General features: G+C 42.9%; 1 protein-coding gene across 1 annotated transcript in view; it reads right to left on the bottom strand.

The window, feature by feature from the left end:
• MIPEP (mitochondrial intermediate peptidase) overlaps window positions 1–24829 on the bottom strand; it is a 134457-nt gene that overhangs the window by 51020 nt on the left and 58608 nt on the right. The window contains exons 15-16 of the mRNA XM_082676008.1: window positions 9309–9383; window positions 6611–6730 (exon numbers count right to left, since the gene is read on the bottom strand). Of these exons, the coding sequence (XP_082532134.1) occupies window positions 6611–6730; window positions 9309–9383 (195 nt within the window). The remainder of the gene's footprint in view (window positions 1–6610; window positions 6731–9308; window positions 9384–24829) is intronic.

The following is a 24829-nucleotide window of genomic DNA, read 5'->3' as shown; positions in this document are numbered from 1 at the left end:
CAAACACCAGCTTAAGAATCTGCTCGAAAACTTGAGCAGTTTCCAGACGGGAAGCCCTCAGATCACATGTGAGTTGTCTGATGAAAGTTTATCTATCAGTCTGTTCTTTGGGAACTCACAACACGCATCCACGATAAATGTCCTACAACTGATGGTCCAAGCGACGTAGCACAATGTAACCCTAAATTAATAGAAAAGGGCACAGCGTCGTACTGTAATAGTGGTAGAAATAGGAAATACGTTTAAAATTTCAGTTTTTGCTGGTATTTGAGGAAAAGCTGTTTCAATCAGAAGATCTTCCCACCGACACCGGCTGACCCGGGTGTGCCACCTCTTGCAGGTCCCCCGCACAGGGGCGCTGTCCCCCTCCACAGCTCACAGCATCCTCTCTGAAGGTGAACACCTCCCAAATCTACACGGCTCCCGCCAGGATCTGCTTCCTGGCCTTCAGACCCATGGATCCAACAGCATCCTCACCTCAGACCAAACCCTTCCTCTCTGCACCCCTCCCGTCTTCCTGTTTCACTGACGCCAGCCCTGCCCACCGCGGGGGCCGCCCCTCCCAGCTTATGGAGCGCCAGCACCAAGTGGGTTTGCGGGCTCCTGTGCCTCTGACCCTCCTCTGCCCGTCCAGCGGCCTCTTCCTCCTTGTAGCTAACCTCACAGTGTCACCGAGCTGCGCCTGAAGGGTGTTCAGCCCCCAGGGATGCTGGCCCAGGTGAGGGCACAGCCCAGCAAGGGGGAGGAAGAACGCAGGGCCTGATGAAAACGAAGGCGCCTCTTTTCCTCACCCATCCTTCTGGGGAGAAGCCTGCCTCTGGATATGAAAACTAATATCCCAGCGTACCCGCTGTACCAGCTGTACGATGCATCGGAAAGCCTCAATGTGCTGTAGGTTGTCGTATAAATTATATTTTCCTTTTCTCATTGTTTAATTTGAGGAAATAAAATGATTCATTGGAGAAAAATAATCTCTGGAGATGAGTAGAGGGGAAAACTGCCCCTCCTCTGGTCTCGGGGGACTCGAGAAGTCTCCTGTCCATCTCACGTTAGAACCTGGCAGTCGCCCTGAACCCAACTTCCCGCCCCGGCCCCGCCAGGCTCCCCACCTTCCACACCCACCTTCCACACGGTCCCCGAACCTGCCCGACACCCCCTCCCCCCACCAGGGCTGCCAGCAGCGCTGTCCCAACGACGCACGAATAACTTTCCAGCTGGTCCCCCAACCCCTCTGTACCCCATACACGGCAGCCAAAACAGCCTTTCAACACGTAGGGTACGTTCTACATACCAAGAATATATTCCTATACTCCACAGAATGGCCAATTTATCAACCACAAGCCTATTAATCAGTTTAAGAAATAAAATATTTCTAAGACTTCTGTGCTCCCCTTCCTTGCTCCAAGCGGTTAGCACTGCCTCAATTCTGGGCTTACTATTCCTTCGTTTTCTTTACAGTTTTACTAAGTACGTAGAGATCTATGATAATGCACTGCTTAGTTCTGCGTGATTTTGAACTTTATATAAATGTACAAAATCTATTTCTTCTGAAGCTCATTTTTTTTTTACTTTACATTTTGCTTCTCAAGCTCATCATCGTGATTTCCCTGCTGCACAGTATCCCAGCCAATGAATATGCCCGAAATCATTCATCTATTTTTGTGCTCACAATCGCGTGGGTTCTTCCCAGAAGCCCCCTCCTTTCCCCCTCATTTACAAACAGTGCTGTTGTACACATTCCTATCCTCAACGCTTAGGACCTAAGACAACACTTTCTCTGGGTTCCACGTAGGAGGTGAACTGCTGGGTCACAGGGTCTATCCTCAACGTTAAGAGGTGACACCCAGCTGATTTCCAAGTAGTCACGGCAAACGCAACTCTGCCCACGTGTGACTGTGACTCCACAGCCTGGCCAGCACTGGTCACTGTCTGTGGTTTTCTCTGTCGCCTGATGGGTGAGAGTGAGACGGCATCCTGACACGGCTTCACCGCATGCCCCAACGAACACCGAGGTCATCTTATGCAGTGCATTCAAGGCACCGTCTTTTCCAAGATGGTACTTGTTTTTTTTTTTGGCTAAATATCTAAAATTATATATTTTTTAACATCTTTATTGTAGTATAATTGCTTTACAATGGTATGTTAGTTTTTGCTGTATAACGAAATGAATCAGTTATACATATACGTATGTCCCCATATCTCTTCCCTCTTGCATCTCCCTCCCTATCCCACCCCTCTAGGTGGTGACAAAGCACCGAGCTGATCTCCCTGTGCTATGCAGCTGCTTCCCACTAGCTATCTACTATATGGTTGGTAGTGTATATATGTCCATGCCACTCTCACTTAGTCCCAGCTTACCCTTCCCCCTCCCCGTGTCCTCAAGTCCATTCTCTATGTCTTCATCTTTATTCCTGTCTTGCCCCTACGTTCTTCAGAACCTTTTTTTTAGATTCCATATATATGTGTTAGCATACAGTATTTGTTTTTCTCTTTCTGACTTAGTTCACTCTGTATGACAGTCTAGGTCCATCCACCTCACTACAAATAACTCAGTTTCGTTCCTTTTTATGGCTGAGTAATATTCCATTGTATATATGTGCTACATCTCCTTTATCCATTCATCTGTTGATGGACACTTAAAGGTTGCTTCCATGTCCTGGCTATTGTAAAGAGAGCTGCAATGAACATTTTGGTACATGACTCTTTTTGAATTATGGTTTTCTCAGGGTATATGCCCAATGGTGGGATTGCTGGGTCGTATGGTAGTTCTATTTTTAGTTTTTTAAGGAACCTCCATACTGTTCTCCATAGTGGCTGTATCAATTTACATTCCCACCAACAGTGCAAGAGGGTTCCCTTTCTCCACACCCTCTCCAGCATTTATCGTTTCTAGATTTTTTGATGATGGCCATTCTGACGGGTGTGAGATGATAACTCATTGTAGTTTTGATTTGCATTTCTCTAATGATTAATGATGTTGAGCATTCTTTCATGTGTTTGTTGGCAATCTGTATATCTTCTTTGGAGAAATGTCTGTTTAGGTCTTGTGCCCATTTTTGGATTGGGTTGTTTGTTTTTTTGATATTGAGCTGCATGAGTTGCTTGTATGTTTTGGAGATTAATCCTTTGTCAGTTGCTTCATTTGCAAATATTTTCTCCCATTCTGAGGGTTGTCTTTTCGTCTGGTTTATGGTTCAAGATGGTACCTTTCATGTCCTGTGTTTTTTGTACCACAATCAAAATTAATTAATTTAAAAAGGAAAAGAATCCTTTTCCAGTTACATGTGTTGACAACCTCTACTTCCAGTCTGTAGCTTTTCACTGTTTTTCACCTGGTTTTTTGATGAACGGAAGACGCCGATTTTAATACAGTGGAATGTATCAGTCTACTGTTTTACAGTTTATGTCTTTTGTGTTGTCTGTATGACATGCGAGTCTGAGCAGGAACAGAAAGGAGCTGTCAGAAAGACACTCCCATCATCTCTACAAATTTAACTCTTTACTTATTTATCACAGAATGAGAGAGATCCAAGTTTCCTCTTTTCCATATGGACGATGGATAGCGACAGCACCATTTAAAATAAACCAATCTCTTCTCGGCCCACAGACCTGCAGTGTTATTCAGCTTGTGGTCAAGAGGCCGTAAATGTGCTGAGCCAGCTTTCAGGCTCTGGGCTCTGCTCCACCATCTGTCCCTGCAGCCCCTGCAGCATCGTTACACTGTCCTAATTCCTACAGCCTCCTCTGAGTACTAATCCTGACGGGGCAAGCCCCCCCACCTGCCACTGTTCTTCAAAGCTGCTCCTTGGCCATCGCGCTTCCACATAAAATCATACACTCAGCTCGTTAGCTTCAAGCCAACAAACGAGGAGGATCACATTACATTACGAGTATAGGTTAAAGGGAGAAAAGGTGATATTGTTTTTATATCAAATCTTCCTATCTATAAATATGGTTCAGTTCTTTGTTTGTTTAGGAGCCGGAAATTAGCTGCTTTTTTAAAAAGATGTCTGGGGAGGCACCCCCTTATATTTTTTCTTGCCTTAATGGTATATTTACAATTGTTTTGTTTGTTGCTGGTAAACAGAGATGGATTAAATTTTTATATATTGTTTATCTAGAAAAGTTGCTAACTTCTCATTAATTTTAATAATTTACCGCTACACACTCTGGATTTTCTCAGCAATCAATCATCTGCAAATACTGACAGTTTTGTATCTTCCTTTCCAGCGCTTCTATCTTTTCTTCTTGTCTTACTATCCTGATGGATACTACACCGAAGAATTCCAATGAGCACCCTGGTCTCATTTTCCATGTTTACGGGAAGGTTTGTTACGGGTCTCATGATGAGTTGACAAATGGATGAGAGGCCGAAGTTGCTACGCAGGAAGGACAGAACACTTGTGCAAATCTAAACGAGCGCTCAGACATTAAAAAAAAAAGACAAGCCTTTAAAGAATGCCTTTTTTCTCTAAATGTAGCTATGCTTCTTCTAAAGACCTCCCAAAACAACTGACACAAAGAGCTACAGCTTACTGACCATGAATGGGGGAGGTAATCTCAGTGAAGAGATAAACCTTTATATTTTCTCAAAGGAGTCAGAATAAGGATAGTGGACTTAATAACAACATCCTTCCTTTTAAATTAAAAATAATTTACTGATAGTTGATGCAGAATTGGGTACCAATGTCACCTCATCTTTGTATATCTAATCACTACACAAAAGAAACCTGCATGGTGAGGAAATCTGAGTTCTCTTCTTTTTTATTTTTCTAACTTTGTTTTTATTTTTATTTTGGCCATGCCGCACGGCTTAGAGGATCTCAGTTCCCCGACCAGGGGCTGAACCCAGGCCACGGCAATGAAAGCACCGAATCCTAACCACTGGACCACCAGGGAATTTCCTGGGTTTTCTTCTAAAAAGAGACACAGCTCAATTGTTATAAGACTTAAGATAAAGCAAGCTGGGGGTGACAACTCAGCCAAGCTGGAGTGGCTTCAGAAAGCAGCCCAGTTCCTCCTAATATTGGTGTCCCTACGACTTTACTACCCTCTGGTGATATAACCACGTGGAGTTCAAGTCACACTGATTTTAAAGCTAAGCAAAGAAGAACATAAAATGAGCACAAAAGCACGTGGGTCAGGCAATGCTCCGTAAACGGGAAAACACCCTTAAAGGATGTCGTTTTTCCCTACATGTAGGCAAGTGTTATTATGATTCCACTGATGAAGAGTGAGACTATTCTTATTATTACAGATTTTCACTAATATAGATAATTCAAGTACACAGTAGTACACAGCACTGGAACAATGAATTTCTTATATATATGGTCAAAAATAGGAAGGTAGTGTGACTAGCATTACGCATCACAAATAGACGACAAAACTTCTATGACAATCAAACACTGCTGATAAGGAATCTTATGAAGATGAAATTTCCTGTGACTTCCCTTTTCTGGTAAAGATGAACAGTCCCACATGTTCAAGTATTAGGACCTGAAGATCTAGTGGACAGTTACAGTTTACTGATGAACTTAAACTCAGCACAACACATGCTGGTATCCAACACTGTTATCAAATGAAACCACATTTATTTGGCATTTTACGGCTTACAGAGCATTTTCAAATGAGCTTTCTTTCTATGAGATGGGCTAAGCTGGACCTTCCGGTGGCCACCATGCCACCAAGTCAGGGCCACCTCCCTGAGAATAAGACAAATCCAGAGAACGACACAGCTGAAAGACGAAAGAAGGAGAAACATTTCTAACAACACTGTGTAAGAACTAACTCAACCCAGCTAACCGGCAACCAAACAGACCGACCCCTGCACCTTCCAGCCACGGGGCTCAATAAACACCCTTTCTGCTTAAGCCCCTAGGAGTCGGGTTCCCATCGCTTGGACCTGAGGTCCCGAGTGATATGAAAGCGCCACTCTCCTGAGTGCCAGGACCCAGGGCACTCTTCCCCAGCATGCAGCTTCCTCACGGAACCTGGGCTGATGAGGACACGGCTTCAGGCTGGGTGGGAATCCCAACACCACCGCTCACTACCCACGTGACCCTAGACCAGATACGTAACTGGCACAAGCCCCCCGTGCACCCCTATGACGGGTAAGCATCGAGTTCACAGGTCCTTCTGAGTCAGGGTTTTCGCCAAGCAATCGGACGGAGTCTGGCACCTGGTCCTCAGTGAATGGTGGCGATGCGCCCGCTCTCCATCCCGACAGAGCACCGAGGGTGCCCGTCACGGTCCCGACACAAGCGGGTCCTCAATCAGTGTGGATTCTCTTTGCAGTGAGAGCGGCTGGGGACCGATCATCACGTTCATCTTACATCGCTGTTTTTCTCGTCACAAATAAATAATGAAAAAGAACACAGACTAACTCCAAGGGCCTTTTTTTAGCCCACTTCCCTAGGAATCTAGAAAAACCCTGCTGGCAGGAGGAAAATAAGTACATGTAAACGGACGGCTGGGGGCAGTGGGTGAGTCAGGCGTTGCTAGCATTTGCCCCTCAGGAAACCTCAACATCCAGGAGAGGATTTCACACCCCGCCCACTTGACACGTACACCCATTCAATGGCACACAACAGGGTCGGAACGCCAGACTCACAGTGTTTGGGACGTACGGTAAGCCATAGAACTTCTCCTGGGTGTCCCTGAGGATGTCTGTGGTCGAGCTCCTCAGGGGATGCTTCCCATGGTAGATCTGATCCAGAGCAGCATAAAAGACCTGGACGGAAGAACGCACCTATTTAGTCTGGGCGCCATGCTTACATCTATGATGTAGGCGACCAAAGATGTTACAAGTCTACCAGAATAATAACTGCAAGTCGCAGTTGGGCAGTCACACGTATAAGTGTATGAGGCTTGAGATGTATTTTGCATTTCATACCACATTTAAGACCATGTTAATGATGAAAAGGAAAGCTCTCAACCTCTCCATGATTAAGGATATTAAGGAATTCTGAACCCTATCTATAAGGTACTCTTTCTGTACAGTGTAGTGAATTAAAGTTGTGACCACAGAACTATACACACACACACACACACACATGGAAATATATATATATATATATATCTGGAAATATGAAAAAAATTAAGTTATGACCTGTGACCCCCTGGAGCTAATAAATACTGTTTGGCTTCTTCCTAGAATCCTGATGTAATTAAATGAGAGAAATGACAGGGTGAGAATCCTAGTTCGTTGATGAGAGGTGAAAGGCGGGGTGAAGTGAGGTGAGGAAGCAGGGGTGTTACACAGGATTCAGGAGCAGCTGTCGGAGAGTCTGAGGCCGGGACCAAGGCAGACCCCAGCCCTGCTGTCAGGGCTCAGAGGAAGCGGCTGCTGGGCGGGGCGACCCTGGCTTAAGGAGGTGACTGGTAGGGAAGGCTCACTCCTCTCCAAGGAGAGGACAGAGGCCACTGAAACATGAGAGGAGAGTAAAGCATTAGAAGGAGTTTAAACATGAACTGCTGCGTATTTACCAAGCTCTGAAAGCTAAATTTGACGCAGAAAACCTCACGTAAAGTGCTTTTTCACTGCAACATTTGACTTATTAACATTGTCTGCATTTTACCTGAAGCAAGCAAGTAGAAAATATTTTATTTTAAAAGAAAAAACTGTCAAGTGATTATGTTTCCGATACATATCTTTCGGATTCAAAATAGGAATTTGTAGAGAATGTGCAGCTGTTGACTTGAAAGAAGTGAGGATTAGTTTATATAAAAGAAAAAATTTAAATGACCTCTATAACTTCTGGCTTCATCTAGATAGAGAGTTATGGTTCTATATTATAAAGTCAAGTTTAAACCTTCGCTGGAAAAATATAGACATTTCCTAAATATTGCTTTGCTATAACTGGCAATCTAAACATATATTAAATACAGCTCTTTCCATTCTATGTTCTGCAATGAGTAACAATATTGGGTTGGTCAAAAAGTTCGTTCGGGGTTTTCTGTACGCTGCAACATCTAGCAGAAAAACCCGAACGAACTTTTTGGCCACCCCAATATTTCATGCTCATTTGCTGATGAACCAAACAACCCTAGGCGACAAGCCCCCCCGGGGGTCCTGCGTGCTTGGGACCAGGAACCTTAGAGCTGCAGAAAAACAGGAGCTATTTCTAGAATAATGTACAGCAATAAATAACAATTTAAAAGGCACAATTTAAAAACCACTACTGATACCCGCTTAGAAATCTGCAGCAACTCCCTTCCACCCTGGGTTGTCCCCACGGCTCGGGGGATGGCTGTGTGACAGGAAAGCAGCGTGAGCGGCCCTTCGGGTGGGAACCTCCTTCCCTCCCTTCTCCTCCAGCTTTTCAACCCCCCTCTCCCTCTCTCTCCCTCTCTCTCCTTATTCTTTTTGGAGGGCAGAAGTACAGAAAGGTTGGTTTTCCTTTTCAGAAGAAAATCACTGGAACAAGTGTTGCAAAGGACGCCAGGACACGGGCTTTTAAAAGGTAGGACTCCCACGACAGATACGAGTAAATCAGAAGACTACTGTTAACCTTTCAAATAATCCAGAAATCTTTTTGCAATTGTGTGATACAAATAGACACTAAATAATGTTATTAATCCATGGTTTCGTCTATAGCAGGCATCTTCTTCACTGAAACGTGTATTTTAAGGTCCAAAAAAACAGAGCACATTCATTACTTTCTAGGGACTGAACTTTATACACCTATAAAGCAATTCAATAGTGGCTACACTTTTAAACAGGTGACTGGATCATTAGAAAGTGAATACTGCCTGAGATGAAAGATGGGTGTTTAGGCTGTGTTTACATAACACTCAAGATCTGATGAAGAGGAATAACTCCATAAACAATCTCAGAAATTACAAATAACCTAAACATCTGGTATCACACAGACCTGACATCCAGATGGTTTATAAAATGTTTCTCGTCTTTATCTGGAAACCTGGAACACTGGCTTTGAGTTTTACTAAAAACTAAGTCATTATTGTTTAAACTTCACATCTAAAAGCACAAATTTAAAAAAAGATACAAAGTGAACAAAAAGATATAACTTGGTTGCTGAAATGCACCATTTAGAAGAAGTCAGGTAAAACTTTTCCACTCTTTGATTTTCCACTGAAATTGGGAAATAACCTTATTTGACATCTACTTCCTAAGGATGGTTGGAAGACCAAATGATTAGTCAAGGTCAAGTTCTCTGAACTCAGAGGAAAGATGTTTTGGAAGCATAATTATTATAATAAATGGGTAGCACTGGCAAGAACTTAAAGTTATACATTTATTTTGAATAATATCTGTGGAAAACTTCAGAACAAAGGCACACACCCACCTGAAGCTGCATGTCTGCTGCCGCACAAACCTTTTTAGATTCGCAAAGACGAGACACCATATTTCTGGGCAGTGGCTTGAAAAACAAAACAATATGTATGTGAGTAAACTGCACTGTGCACTTTTGAGGCAGGAAGGTTAAAAATAACATCAAATGATACAATTTCATTGTGGTTTAATAATAACTTTGAAATATTTTCGAGGACAAGATAAAGGATGAATACATTCCACTGAATTTCAAAAAGCGGTAATTATCAAATAGGGGTTTGTACGTGAAAATACAGGATTGTAGGGAAGTCAGACATTGGCACTGTTCTTTAAAACTCTAGTTAAAACGTTAGGAAAAGTTAGTACTTTTTCTGTCCCTTTGTTAGCAATGAAAGTCCATTCAAGTGCTCTGTTGACCTTAAGAGCACGTACTGACTGATGACAGGAATCAAAGGTCACAAAGTCAAGAAATAAACTCTAGTCCATGGTGCCAGTCAGTACTGGAGCTGAACAACATATCCCGACAAATAACCATGATAATGAACTGTGCCTTCTTTTATTTTCCAACCTGAAAGAATTGCAGGGCTTGGAAACGCAGTCTGATTAATGTCCCTATACAATTTAGGGCTTCCTCTCTAATTAGCCATAATCATGTAACGTCACGTATTCTCTTACAAATAAACTAATAATGTAGCTGGGGAAGTGTTGTAGCCAATCTTACTCTACTTTTTTTTTTTTTTTTTTTTTGGTACGCGGGCCTCTCACTGCTGTGGCCTCTCCCATTGCGGAGCACAGGCTCCGGATGCGCAGGCTCAGCGGCCATGGCTCACGGGCCCAGCCGCTCCGCGGCATGTGGGATCTTCCCGGACCGGGGCACGAACTCGTGTCCCCTGCATCGGCAGGCGGACTCCCAACCACTGCGCCACCAGGGAAGCCCTTACTCTACTTTAAAATCATTAATACTGGCGTTTACTGAAGACAGCTGCCATTTTATACAATTCTACTGACAATCTAAATCAAGTTAAAAGCCCTTCTAAAGAGAAACAAATTATGTAAGAGACTTACGGCAGGTTACTGTGCACTACAGCTGTATAGACTAAACACTGGTGAGTGGTAATGTGAGCTGTGAGCTGGAAGGGGAAGCAGGCACTGCTGCGTGTGTGTGCACATGTGTGCACATGTGTATCTATATATCTATACAGATCTCTCCCCAGGGCCTGGAACAGTGCCTGGCACACAGCAGACACTCAGTGCACATCTGCAGGAGGAGTGAACTAACGCAAGAACGACCCTGACTTCTGTAGCAGGATGAAGGCTCAGACAATGAGGCCTTTTCTCTTCTCTTTCTGTTTAGCTATAAGAAAAGCAAACCAGCCAAAAAAGGGAATTTTTCAAGAGGTAAAGGACACAGACTGAAGGAAGTTGCACAGTGTAACTTCCGGTGCAGGGAAAGGCCTAGGTCTTCCCGACATAAAACAAAAATTTCCTGCAACAGCATTTTAAAAAGTCACGGTTCAGTGAAGTCATACACGCCAGCAGCTGTATCAAGATGTTCAGCTTTCTTTAAACCCTACTTTATGTTATACCTTCTGTTGACAGGACTGCTGCTGCACTTGGGTTTTTCATGCTTCACAAAGCTTTAATGGTTTTATTTTCCCATAAAAAAATAGTACGCGTGGAAGGATTATCAACAAACAATGGAAACTCCTGGGGGCAAGCACTTTATTAGACCTGAGGGACAGAAAGAGGTGGAGATGGGGTCCCAGCAGCACTGCCCATGTGCGCAGAACCATAAACGGAGCTACGACGAGCAAGGGGAAGGAAGACCCTGCACATGAGTGTGAAACCATGACCCAGAAGGGCTTGACTGAGGGAACAAGGTAGAAGCGGGACCTACAAAGTGAACAGGCGTGAAGCGGGGCTGGGGGCCGCAGGGAGAAGGGCCCTGAGCAGAGGCACGGAAGAGGGGGCCTGGGGGCTCAGTCAGGCAAGGACGGGGTGCCCACCCTCAGATCCTGCAGGAGGCCACTGGTGAGTTTTGACCAAGGAAGTCACCTGGGCCAAGTTGTGTTCTGAAAAGATTCCTTTGGCTGCAGTGTAGACACGCCATAGGAGGGGGCCAGGAGTGACACACACATACCACCAGTGACCTCAGCCAGAGCAGAGTGGGCAGCCGGGGCATGACTGGGGCTGGACTGCGGGGGAAGAGGCAGGGCGGTCAGGGGGCCGAGGTGGGGAGCAAGGTCAGGTCGGGAGGCGCAGGCCCTGAGCAGGGAGTGGAGGGGCGTCCATGGCCATGGTCCCGGCTCTCGGTAAGGTTTACAAGCCCTGCCTGGAGACAGTGAGGAGGAAATGCCAATACTGGGTCTAAGAACCAAACCCAACAGACCCCTTTCATCTGTAAGTAGTTCACTTTGAGGCCAGTGTCTCCCAAGATGCAAACCCATCTAGCAAAAGGGCAAACAAAGGGACAAATTTAAGGAGGCTTAATTCTTTCCTGCTCAGGTTTACAATAAAACAAAAGACGCAACGAAAAAGAGCACAGAAAGACAACTGAAAACAGTTTATCAAAAATTACATATCACGACTTCCCTGGTGGCACAGAGGTTAAGAATCCGCCTGCCAATGCAAGAGACACGGGTTCCAGCCCTGGTCTGGGAAGATCCCACATGCCTCAGAGCAACTAAGCTCGTGCACCACAACTACTGAGCCTGCTCTCTAGAGCCTGTGAGCCACAACTACTGAGCCCGTGTGCCCCAACTACTGAAGCTCGTGCGCCTAGAGCCCGTGCTCCGCAACAAGAGAAGCCACCGCAATAAGAAGCCCGCGCACCACAACGAAGAGTAGCCCCTGCTCACCCCAAGTAGAGAAAGCCTGCGTGCAGCAACGAAGACCCAAAGCAGCCAAAAATAAATAAATAAATTTATTTTTTTTAAAAAAAAAAAAAGACAAAAAAAATTACATATTCAAGGGAATTCCCTGATGGTCCAGTGATTGGAACTCCACACTGCCACTGCCTGGGGCCTGGGTTTGATCCCTGGTCGGGGAATTAAGATCCCACAAAGCCGAGTGGCAAGGCCAAAAAGGAAAAAGAACAATTACGTATTCAGAAAACCCACATGTGCTACATAGTTCTATAAAATGTTGGGGGAAATGAAGGTTACATGGGACTCCTGGATTACTTTTTGCAACTTGCTATGAGTCTACAATTATTTCAAAATAAAAAGTACAAAAAAACCTCCCCAAACTATGTATTCAAGGCCCACTGTACATAGAGTAGTGAATACAAAGAATGTTTACCAAAAATGTAAGGAAACATCTAAGTAGAAGGTAAATACTGTCCTAATAGAACAGTTCAGAGGAAAGAATTATTAACCCATCAAATCACAAATTAAGTAATACATTTATATTATGTGTGGTGTAAACAGGAAAATGGATGTTCTTTTTTTTTTTTTAATCTAGTTGGGTTGTTAGTCAACTGGAATTAATGTACTTCAGCTCACGGAAGGGAGTTATATATTTACTCCCTTAGAAAGTACTGCCTTCTTCAAAATTAAAAAACAATAACAAAGATAAAGTAGAACAAAATTTAAATAACACCCACACTGACCTTAAGTTCTATACAATTTTTTTCTGGCTGCACCACACGCTTGCGGGATCTTAGTTCCCTGACCAAGGATTGAACCTGGGTCCATGTCAGTGAAAGCGCCGTATCCTAGCCACTGGGCCGCCGGGGAACCCCCTATATACAATTTTTTTTAATATACAATATTTAGAAGTTAAACCTTAAACTTCAAGTTAGAAACAATGTTTCCTGGTCAAGATTTTCTTCTGTGAATATCACTTTACCAACCAGAGTCATGGCAACCAATACTGACACCAATAATTCAATCTTTGCTGTTATTCCAAAGGTGGATGTGTCCACCGAGGAGCACAGATGTTTCACAGTACTGGCTCCTGAAGTCAAAGTACGGGCTCACTTCTAGTATCAATATATTGAAGAAAGATAGAATGAATACATCCAAGCCAGCAGGCAATGAGCAACCACATAGAAAAGAAAGCGCTTGAAAACACCTGACCCTCCAACAGTATTTTTTCATTATGTTCAAATGAAAATTTAACGAAGTCCAAGGCAGTAGAAATGATAATGACTCTTTCACCATATAATCAGCTGTGTGTTTTACCAGCTTCTACGACGATCTTCATGATTTCCAAAGTAGGAAATACCCCTTCTATGATCACTAAGTCTCCTACCCCAGCCATGATGGGAAGCTGTCTGCTCCCCTGCAGATCTGGGTGCTGCCGTGTTCATCAGAGTGGAAAGCATACAGAGGATGCTACAGATGAAGAACAACCTTCAGATTAACCAATCACAGCGAAGAACCAATCACTGAATTCTCTAAGCCACGTTTTCCTCACTTGTAAAACGTCCATGTTACGGTTTCAGAGAATTAGATAACAATTGAACAAGATAATGTATTTTAAAAGTGTATTGTGTCAGGTTTAACAGAGCAGATGCTGACTAACTGGTAGCCAGGATTGCTCACGATTATAGCTGCTCTATATGACACAATAACCATTGACTTTGACCACTTTATTTACATTTTACTGGTCTACCTACCTATTCTCTGAATATGGTCTGTTTCAGATTTATAAGTTCTTAGGAGACAGGAATGTAGCTAAACAGCTCTCTCTGTAGCACCTAACAAATTCTTAGCAAGAAAATGTACTTTGCTTCCTGTTTACATTTCTCTTCATTTATAAGACAGTCAAGTATGCTTAACGAAATACATGTCTCCTCAATTACCCAGCTTTAGCAAAGGACACTTTCTCCACTGCGATCATCTTAAGGCTTTCAGAAGAACAATGAAATCTCGTTTCACTGTGTTACTAGTATATCTTCCCTATTTCAACATCTGCCACAGAACTTGGTGCTTAACTCAGGTTTTGAAAACATTTTCTCTCACTTTAAGCAGAACTAGCTATCAAACAGTGAGTCAGTTCCTCATCTGCACGGTCCGGTTCATATTTAGAGAAGATTGGTGCTAATGAGGAAATGTTCCTTCTGATGATATCTTAATCAAACATATCTCATGCTACGGATCTTGCAGTTCAGACTCTGTCTCTGACGAGCGCTCCTCTATAATCTCCGTCTTCGTTCCTCTATAATCTCCGTCTTTGTTCCTCTGTTGGAAATGTGTCTTCTTTTCTCTGGCTTCCTGCATGGTCTTCTCTTTAGCTTTGGTCTCCAGCAGTCTGACTACTGTGTGTCTAGGTGTATACTGTTTGCAGTTATACTGCATGGGCTTCTCTAAGCGTCTTGGATTGCTGGCTTGATTTTCATCATTTTTGGCAAATTCTCAACCATTATCCCTTCGCCTATTTCTCATGCCTTATTTCTCTGTTCTCATTTGTGGAACTCCAACTACATGTACGTTACACTGTCTGATATTGTCCCAAAGTTCCTTGCATGCTCTAAGTTGCCTCCCCTTCCCCTAACATTCCCCCTGCCCTTGTATTTCTGTTAGGACAATTTCTATTGACGTATCTTTAAGTTCACGCTTTCCTCAGCTGTGTCAAGTGTATGGATGATCCGCTCAAAGGAATTCCTCAAATATGATACCATGGCTTTATTTCCTGCATTTCCACCTGACTGATTCTCATAGTTTCCGTCTCTCTTCTCCATCTGTTCATACATAATGTCCACCTTATCCATGATATCCTTTAACACAGTTATTTAAATCCCCATCCAAGAGTTACTTTAAAATTATCTCAGTTACTAGTTATTTTCAAGCCCCTGAGTCTGACTCCAGTGGTTTCTTTGTCCTTGAGTGGGAGCCAGGGTTGTGTGCTGCTGAGTGGTAATTCGCTCAGCAAACATTTACTGACTGCCCATTATGGTGATACAGCAGTGAACAAAACAGATGAAAATTCCAGTTCTCAAGGGGTTTACATTCTAGGAGACTTTGTTAACTTAAAAATTACTATTGATGGAAAAAAGGACATCTTTCTTTATTTCAGTTCCTACAGGCTCAGGAGTAAAAGGACAGAGATTTAACGCATCACCTCCTTGAGGCCACCCGAAAGGATCCGACTGTACTAATTACAATGCTGCTTACGCGCGCGATCTTCACTCATTTGAAGTTCATGTGCGAGCTTTCCGCACCATACATTTAGAAGAGAGCAGGCAGTCAACGGTGTGTGAAGGCGAGCCATGCCTGTCACTGACATTCACACGCTCCCAGAGGGAATGAAGTGGCAAAATGCACAAACACATTATCTCAACACACGCTGACAACACAACACCCACCCTTCACGCAACACATTCTCAGCACAAGGTGCCATTCCAGGCACCACGGGAAGAAGAAAGACGAAACACCATCTCCTGCCCTCAGAAGACTTACGATTCTGAACCTGCTGTACACGGTGGAGTCTGTCATGTATGTGGTAGTTGTGTGACTTCAGTTTTACAGATTTATTTTCAACTTATTTTCTGTACCCCTCAAATTCAACACTGCACACTACCACTTGATGATAAAAGTAATAACCCTTTGCAAAATCTGTTTTATTACTACTCCAACAAGTTCCCCCCAAAACGGGATTAGCAGTGATGATAAAATTTTCAGTGACTATTGATACTAAGTACAGGTATTTAATATGTAATTAGAATACAATGAATAGATGAGGAAGTTAGAGACGGGGAAGTGGAGGTGAAAATACAATGAGGTCAGAATTGGGGTTAGGCACATAAAACTTAAAGTTTCATTCAACTTTCACAGCTGGGCCATGGACAGAGCGGAACTCAGTGATGTCCCTCATTCAAACTGCTCTGACCACAGGACTAGATCCTTCCACTGGAATTCCACACTCCAGAAAGTCTGAGGACTGAAAGTTTTCACCAATTTGACACAAACACATTTGACGGCAGTGCCTGCCTTGCACAAACGTGGACCTCTTTGCTCCAAACAGCCTGTGGCTGGGGCCTGAGCCCCATACACTGCCAGCCCCTGACAGCCAGGCCACACTGACAATGTCCACGGCCAGCCCCAAGCCCCCCAGTCTTCTCTTCCAAGGCTCCTTTTCCACAGTAAAGACAGGCAGATTTCCACTGTGCTCTGTTTCGAGGGTCTCCTGCTATCAGTGCTGTTCTCACTGAGCCACTTCATTTCAATACAAAAGTACTTCGAGTTATACCCTCAACCACGCTCAGCAATTCGCAACCCTTACAAACTCAGTGCAGAGCTGTTCAGAAACAATTTTCTGAAACAGTCTAAACCCCTTTTTCAATGGGGTTGGAGAGCATTACTGCAAATTTACCTCAAAGTAACACTGACTGAATGAACTTCGTACTTCAGATAATTTACACCCTTGCCTGAGTTTCTTTTATTCAAACACCTGCAGGAGGATTGGTTCAAGATGGCGGAGAAGAAGGACGTGCTCTCACTCCCTCTTGCGAGAGCACCGGAATCACAACTCACTGCTGAACAATCATCAATAGGAGGACACTGCAACTCACCAAAAAAGACACCCCACATCCACAGACAAAGGAGAAGCCACAGCAAGACGGCAGGAGGGGCACAATCACAGTAAAATCAAATCCCATAACTGCTGGGTGGGGGACTCACAGACTGGAGAACACTTATACCACAGAAGTCCACACACTGGAGTGAAGGTTCTGAGCCCCACGTCAGGCTTCCCAACCTGGGGGTCCAGCAACGGGAGAAGGAATTCCTAGAGAATCAGACTTTGAAGGCTAGTGGGATTTGACTGCAGAACTTCGACAGGACTGGGGGAAACAGAGGTTCCACTCTTGGAGGGTGCGCACAAAGCAGTGCGCACATCAGGATCCAGGGGAAGGAGCAGTGACCCCATAGAAGACTGAACCAGACCTACCTGCTAGGGTTGGAGGGTCTCCTGCAGAGGCAGGGGGTGGCTGTGCCTCACCGTAGGACAAGGACACTGGCAGCAGAAGTTCCGGGAAGTACTCCTTGGCATGAGCCCTACCAGAGTCCGCCATTAGCCCCACCAAAGAGCCTGTAGCCTCCAGTGCTGGGTCGCCTCAGGCCAAACAACCAACAGGGAGGGAACTCAGCCCCACCCATCAGCAGACAAGCTAGTTGAAGTTTTACTGAGCCCTGCCCACCTGAGCGACACCCAGCTCTACCCACCACCAGTCCCTCCCATCAGGAAACTTGCACAAGCCTCTTGGATAGCCTCATCCACCAGAGGGCTGACAGCAGAAGCAAGAAGAACTACAGTCCCGCAGCCTGTGGAACAAAAACCACATTCACAGAAAGACAGACAAGATGAAAAGGCAGAGGGCTATGTACCAGATGAAGGAACAAGATAAAACCCCAGAAAAACAGCTAAATGAAGTGGAGATAGGAAACCTTCCAGAAGAAGAATTCAGAATAATGATAGTGAAGACGACCCAAGACCTCGGAAAAAGAATGGAGGCAAAGATCAAGAAGATGCAAGAAATGTTTAACAAAGACCTAGAAGGATTAAAGAACAAACAAACAGAGATGAACAATACAATAACTGAAATGAAAAATACACTAGAAGGAATCAATAGGAGAGTAACTGAGGCAGAAGAACGGATAAGTGACCTGGAAGACAGAATACTGGAATTCACTGCTGTGGAACAAAGAAAAAAGAAATGAAATGAAGACAGAAATGAGACCTCAGGGACAACATTAAATGCAACAACATTCGCATTATAGGGGTCCCAGAAGGAGAAGAGAGAGAGAAAGGACCTGAGAAAATATCTGAAGAGATTACAGTCGAAAACTTCCCTAACATGGGAAAGGAAATAGCCACCCAAGTACAGGAAGCACAGAGAGTCCCATACAGGATAAACCCAAGGAGAAACATGCCAAGACACACAGTAATCAAACTGGCAAAAATTAAAGACAAAGAAAAATTACTGAAAGCAGCAAGGGAAAAATGACAACATACAAGGGAACTCCCATAAGGTTAACAGCTGATTTCTCAGCAGAAACTCTACGAGCCAGAAGGGAGTGGCATGACACACTTAAAGTGATGAAAGGGAAGAAACTACAACCAAGATTACTCTACCCAGCAAGGATTTCATTCACATGATGGAGAAATCGAAAAATTTACAGACAAGTAAAAGCTAAGAGAATTCAGCACCCCAAACCAGCTTTACAACAAATGCTAAAGGAACTTCTAAGTGGGAAACACAAGAGAAGAAAAGGACCAACAAAATCAAACCCAAAACAATTAAGAAAACGGTCACAGGAACATACATATCGATAATTACCTTATATGTGAATGGATTAAATGCTCCAACCAAAAGACATACACTGGCTGAATGGATACAAAAACAAGACCCATATATATGCTGTCTACAAGAGACCCACTTCAGACCCAGGGACACATACAGACTGAAAGCGAGGGGATGGAAAAAGGTATTTCATGCAAATGGAAATTAAAAGAAAGCTGGAGTAGCAATACTCATATCAGATAAAACAGACTTTAAAATAAAGAATGTTACAAGAGACAAGGAAGGACACTGCATAATGATCAAGGGATCAATCCAAGAAGAAGATGTAACAATTATAAATACATATGCACCCAACATAGGAGCACCTCAATACATAAGGCAACTGCTAACAGCTATAAAAGAGGAAATTGACAGTAACACAATAATAGTGGGAGACTTTAACACCACACTTACACCAATGGACAGATCATCCAAACAGAAAATTAATAAGGAAACACAAGCTTTAAATGACACAATGGACCAGATAGATTTAATTGATATTTATAGCACATTCCATCCAAAAACAGCAGAGTATACTTTCTTCTCAAGTGCGCATGGAACATTCTCCAGGATAGATCACATCTTGGATCATAAATCAAGCCTCAGTAAATTTAAGAAAACTGAAATTATATCAAGCATCTTTTCTGACCAGAACACTATGAGATTAGAAATCAATTACAGGGAAAAAAACCATTAAAAACACAAACACATGGAGGCTAAACAATACGTTACTAAATAACCAAGAGATCACTGAAGAAATGAAAAAGGAAATCAAAAAATACCTAGAGAAAATGACAATGAAAACACGACAATCCAAAACCTATGGGATGCAGCAAAAGCAGTTCTAAGAGGGAAGTTTACAGCAATACAATCGTACCTCAAGAAACAGAAAAATCTCAAATAAACAATCTAACCTTACACCTAAAGGAACCAGAGAAAGAAGAACAAACAAAACCCAAAGGTAGTAGAAGGAAAGAAATCATAAAGATCAGAGCAGAAATAAATGAAATAGAAACGAAGAAAACAATAGCAAAGATCAATAAAACTAAAAGCTGGTTCTTTGAGAAGATAAACAAAATTGATAAACCATTAGCCAGACTCATCAAGAAAAAGAGGGAGAGGACTCAAATCAATAGAATTAGAAATGAAAAAGGAGAAGTTACAACAGACACCGCAGAAATACAAAGCATCCTAAGAGACTACTACAAGCAACACTGCCAATAAAATGGACAACCTGGAAGAAATGGACAAATTCTTAGAAAGGTATAAACTTCCAAGACTGAACCAGGAAGAAATAGAAAATATGAACAGACAAATTACAAGTAATGAAATGGAAACTGTGATTAAAAATCTTCCAACAAAGAAAAGTCCAGGACCAGATGGCTTTACAGGTGAATTCTAGCAAACATTTAGAGATGACCTAACACCCATCCTTCTCAAACTCTTCCAAAAAATTGCAGAGGAAGGAACACTCCCAAAACCAGATACCAAAACCAGAGAAAGATACTACAAAAAAAGAAAATAACAGACCAAGATCGCTCATGAATATAGATGCAAAAATCCTCAACAAAATACTAACAGGATCCAACAACACATTAAAAGGATCATACACCATGATCAAGTGGGATTTATCCCAGGGATGCGAGGATTCTTCAATATACGCAAATCAATCAATGTGATACACTGTATTAACAAATTGAATAAAAACCATATGATCATCTCAATAGATGCAGAAAAAGCTTTTGACAAAATTCAACACCCATTTACGATAAAAACTCTCCAGAAAATGTGCATAGAGGGAATCTACCTCAACATAATAAAGGCCATATACGACAAAGCCACAGCAAACATCATTCTCAATGGTGAAAAACTGAAAGCATTTCCTCTAAGATCAGGAACAAGACAAGGATGTCGGCCACTCTCGCCACTATTATTCAACATAGTTTTGGAAGTCCTAGCCACAGCAATCAGAGAAGAAAAAGAAATAAAAGGAATACAAAAGAAGAAGTAAAACTTGTTAAAGAAGTAAAACTGTCACTGTTTGCAGATGACATGATACTATACATAGAGAATCCTGAAGATGCCACCAGAAAACCACTTAGAGCTAATCAATGAATTTGGTAAAGTTGCAGGATACAAAATTAAGGCACAGAAATCTCTTGCATTCTTATACACTAATGATGAAAAATCTGAAAGAGAAATTAAGGAAACACTCCCATTTACCACGGCAGCAAAAAGAATAAAACACCTAGGAATAAACCTACCTAGGGAGACAAAAGATCTGTATGCAGAAAAGTATAAGACACTGATGAAAGAAATTAAAGATGACACAAACAGATGGAGAGATATACCATGTTCTTGGACTGGAAGAATCTCAATACTGTGAAAATGACTATAGTACCCAAAGCAATCTACAGATTCAATGCAATCCTATCAAATTACCAATGGCATTTTTTACAGAACTAGAACAAAAAGTCTTAAAATTTGTAAGGAGACACAAAAGACCCCGAATAGCCAAAACGGTCTTGAGGGAAAAAAACGGAGCTGGAGGAATCAGACTCCCTGACTTCAGCCTATACTACAAAGCTACAGTAATCAACTGGCACAAAAACAGAAATATAGATCAATGGAACAGGATAGAAAGCCCAGAGATAAACCCACGCACATATGGTCAACTAATCTATGACAAAGGAGGCAAGGATATACAATGGAGAAAAGGCAGTCTCTTCAATAAGTGGTGCTGGGAAAACTGGACAGCTACATGTGAAAGAATGAAATTAGAACACTCCCTAACACCATACACAAAAATAAACTCAAAATGGATTAAATTCCTAAATGTAAGACTGGACACTATAAAACTCTTAGAGGAAAACATAAGCAGAACACTCCTTGACATAAATCACAGCAAGATCTTTTTTGATCCACCTCCTAGAGGAATGGAAATAAAAACAAAACTAAACAAATGGGACCTAATGAAACTTAAAAGCTTTTGCAAAGCAAAGGAAACTACAAACAAGATGAAATGACAACCCTCAGAATGGGAGAAAATATTTGCAAACGAATCAACGGACAAAGGATTCATCTCCAAAATATATAAACAGCTCATGTAGCTCAATATTAAAAAAACAAACAACCCAATCCAAAAATGGACAGAAGACCTAAACAGACATTTCTCCAAAGAAGACATACAGGTGGCCAAGAAGCACATGAAAAGCTGCTCAACATCACTAAATATTAAAGAAATGCAAATCAAAACTACAATGAGGTATCACCTCACACCAGTTAGAATGGGCATCATCAGAAAATCTACAAACAATAAATGCTGGAGAGCGTGTGGAGAAAAGGGAACCCTCTTGCACTGTTGGTGGGAATGTAAATTGATACAGCCACCATGGAGAACAGTATGGAGGTTCCTTAAAAAACTAAAAATAGAACTACCACATGACCCAGCAATCCCACTACTGGGCATATACCCTGAGAAAACCATAATTCAAAAAGACACATGCACCCCAATGTTCACTGCGGCACTATTTACAATAGCCAGGACATGGAAGCAACCTAAATGCCCACTGACAGATGAATGGATAAAGAAGATGTGGTACATATATACAATGGAATATTACTCAGCCATAAAACGGAACGAAACTGAGTCATTTGTAGAGAGTGGATGGATCTAGAGACTGTCCTACAGAGTGAAGTAAGGCAGAAGAGAAAAACAAATACCGTATATTAATGCATATATGTGGAACCTAGAAAAATGGTACAGATGAACCGGTTTGCAGGGCAGAAATTGAGACACAGATGTAGAGAACAAACGTATGGACCCCAAGGGGGGAAAGTGGCAGGGTGGCAGGATGAATTGGGAGACTGGGATTGACATATATATACTAATATGTATAAAATGGATAACTAATAAGAACCAGCTGTTTAAAAAGAAAAGAAAATAAAATTCAAAACAAAAAAAACACACCTGCAGTTTTTGTCTCTGTAGCGGCCCACAAGGTATGAACAGCCCAGGGCTGAAGCCGGCCCTGCCTCTCTCTGGGAGGGACAGAGGAAGCCCAGCAGGCCAGGGAGCAGGGAGGCCCACTGCACTCCCTTTATGAAGCACCCACTGTGTGCACAGCACCCTACCCTGCAGCCAGGTACACTACAACGGACCCCTGATCCTTCTGCCAGGACCCAGAAAAAGGGATGTACGTCAAAATTAATCACATGGGGAAATGCCCTACGTGCTACGAAAGAGGTACAGGTGAAGCTACGCAGGAATTCAGACGACAGCAATTACTTAAATGACTGAAAGGCAATTACCTTCACAATTAATTATGCCTATTGTATTACTGTAGAGGAGGTTATTTCTATTTCAAAGATGCATTTTAGCTATAAAATGTAGAAAGTTATTGCAGGTTTCCTCCCAGTGAGAAACAGAAAAACGGCAGAATTATTATTTCTACAATTAGAACATAATATGCCAACAGTTAACTATGGTGACCTAATTTGTTCTAATTTATTTTAATAATTCAATATGAATTTTTCCACAATTATCTTTGTTCCTTATTTAAAAACAAAAGTGCTGTGTTGAGTTCTGAAGAATTGCGATCTGGCTTTGTGTGACTATGGCAATGACAATGACAGTGCAGCCTGTCAGCAGTAAATGCCAAGGCTCAGCGGCAACACCAAAGACCCCAAGGATCTGCTGGGTGTTGAGTTCCTATTTCTAGCATTTAGTTAACATCTTCCTCCAAATCCACGGATGCATCCATGTCTCAAATGTAAATTTCTGGAGCCCCAACCAGACTCTGAGGCGCAGTCAGCTGTCATGGTGTGATCTGGAAGCTTCTTGGAAATACATCGTCTCGGGCCGCTCCATGCCCACCGAGTTAGAATCTGCATTTCAACCAGATCCCAGATGATTTCATGCATATTAAAGTTTGAGATGCCCTGACTCAGAAAAACATAATCATCACAATGATTTGAAAACCAAAGGTGAGCAAAATGAAATCGTCCTAATCTTCTGAGCGAAGGCACTGGCCACAGGAAGGCAGCACAGAGGCGGCGGCCGAAGCTGCAGGCTGGCATTTTCGGAGGCTGCTCATTTGCTTTCTGACAGCAGGCGAGGCTCTGGGCATCCTGCTTTCTCATTTGTAAGACAAGAATTTAAAAAAAAAAAAAAAAAAAAAGCTGCAAAAGATTACCATGACAATTTGGTGAGGTAATAGCTATTCAATCAACTTGTGCAAAGTATTGACTGATTGGAAGAAACTGAAGTCCCTGCGGGTAGCTCAGGTGTCTTTCTAAACACTGCCAAAGGGCAACCATGTGTACAGGTTGGGCCTGGAGGCTTCAGGTCAGGGTACTGTCATGTGAGACGGAGAATGACCCCGTCTTCCTTCGTCACAGTGTTCAGGCCTGGAGGCCAGATCACACGGCTGCCCCTGTGCAGCGAACTTTCCCCAGAACTTCCTGACTGTGCCCCGCCTCCCAGGGAAGGGCGCGGTTCACTGTATTCTCGGGGTAAACACAGCTGCACTGTCTGCTGACCACACATGGGAACAGAAATATTAAAATACTAATAGATTTCCTATTATATTCAGAAAGCACATTTTTGGTAAGGCTTCTGAAATGCTGTCAAAAGTGCAAATGTGTTAGCATACTTGGCATTACTTGAATTCTCTGAATGTTTCCCTGTGTGCTTAACTTCTACACACGAAACCTCACAATCTGTCAGAAATCTTCGCTCACTTGACAACTCACCAGTCTGCATTAAATAGTGTCACGTTAAAAGTTTTGGCATCAGGCTTCCCTGGTAGTGCAGTGGTTAAGAGTCCACCTGCCAATGCAGGGGACACGGGTTCGAGCCCTGGTCCGGGAAGATCCCACATACCGCGGAGCAACTAAGGTCGTGTGCCACAACTACCGAGGCTGCGCTCTAGAGCCCACGAGCCACAACTACTGAGCTCGCGTGCCTAGAGCCCGTGCTCCGCAACAAGAGAAGCCACCGCAATGAGAAGCCCACACACCGCAACAAAGAGTAGCCCCCTCTAGCCGCAACTAGAGAAAAGCCTGGGTGCAGCAACAAAGACCCAGTGCAGATAAAAATTAAAAAACTAAATAAATAAATGAAAAAACACCATTCACTAAAAAAAGAAAAGTTTTGGCATCAAATTCTTACAGAGCCAAGGCACTGCGATAAAATATCTGGCTTATTTATGAGCATTTAGAAAATGTATTACGGTAGAAGCTGCACA

Source organism: Grampus griseus (assembly GCF_964374135.1).
Source record: "Grampus griseus genome assembly, chromosome: 18".
Lineage (NCBI taxonomy): Eukaryota > Metazoa > Chordata > Mammalia > Artiodactyla > Delphinidae > Grampus > Grampus griseus.
The sequence above is the reverse complement of the archived record's forward strand: the minus strand, read 5'-3'. Positions and strand labels throughout refer to the sequence as shown.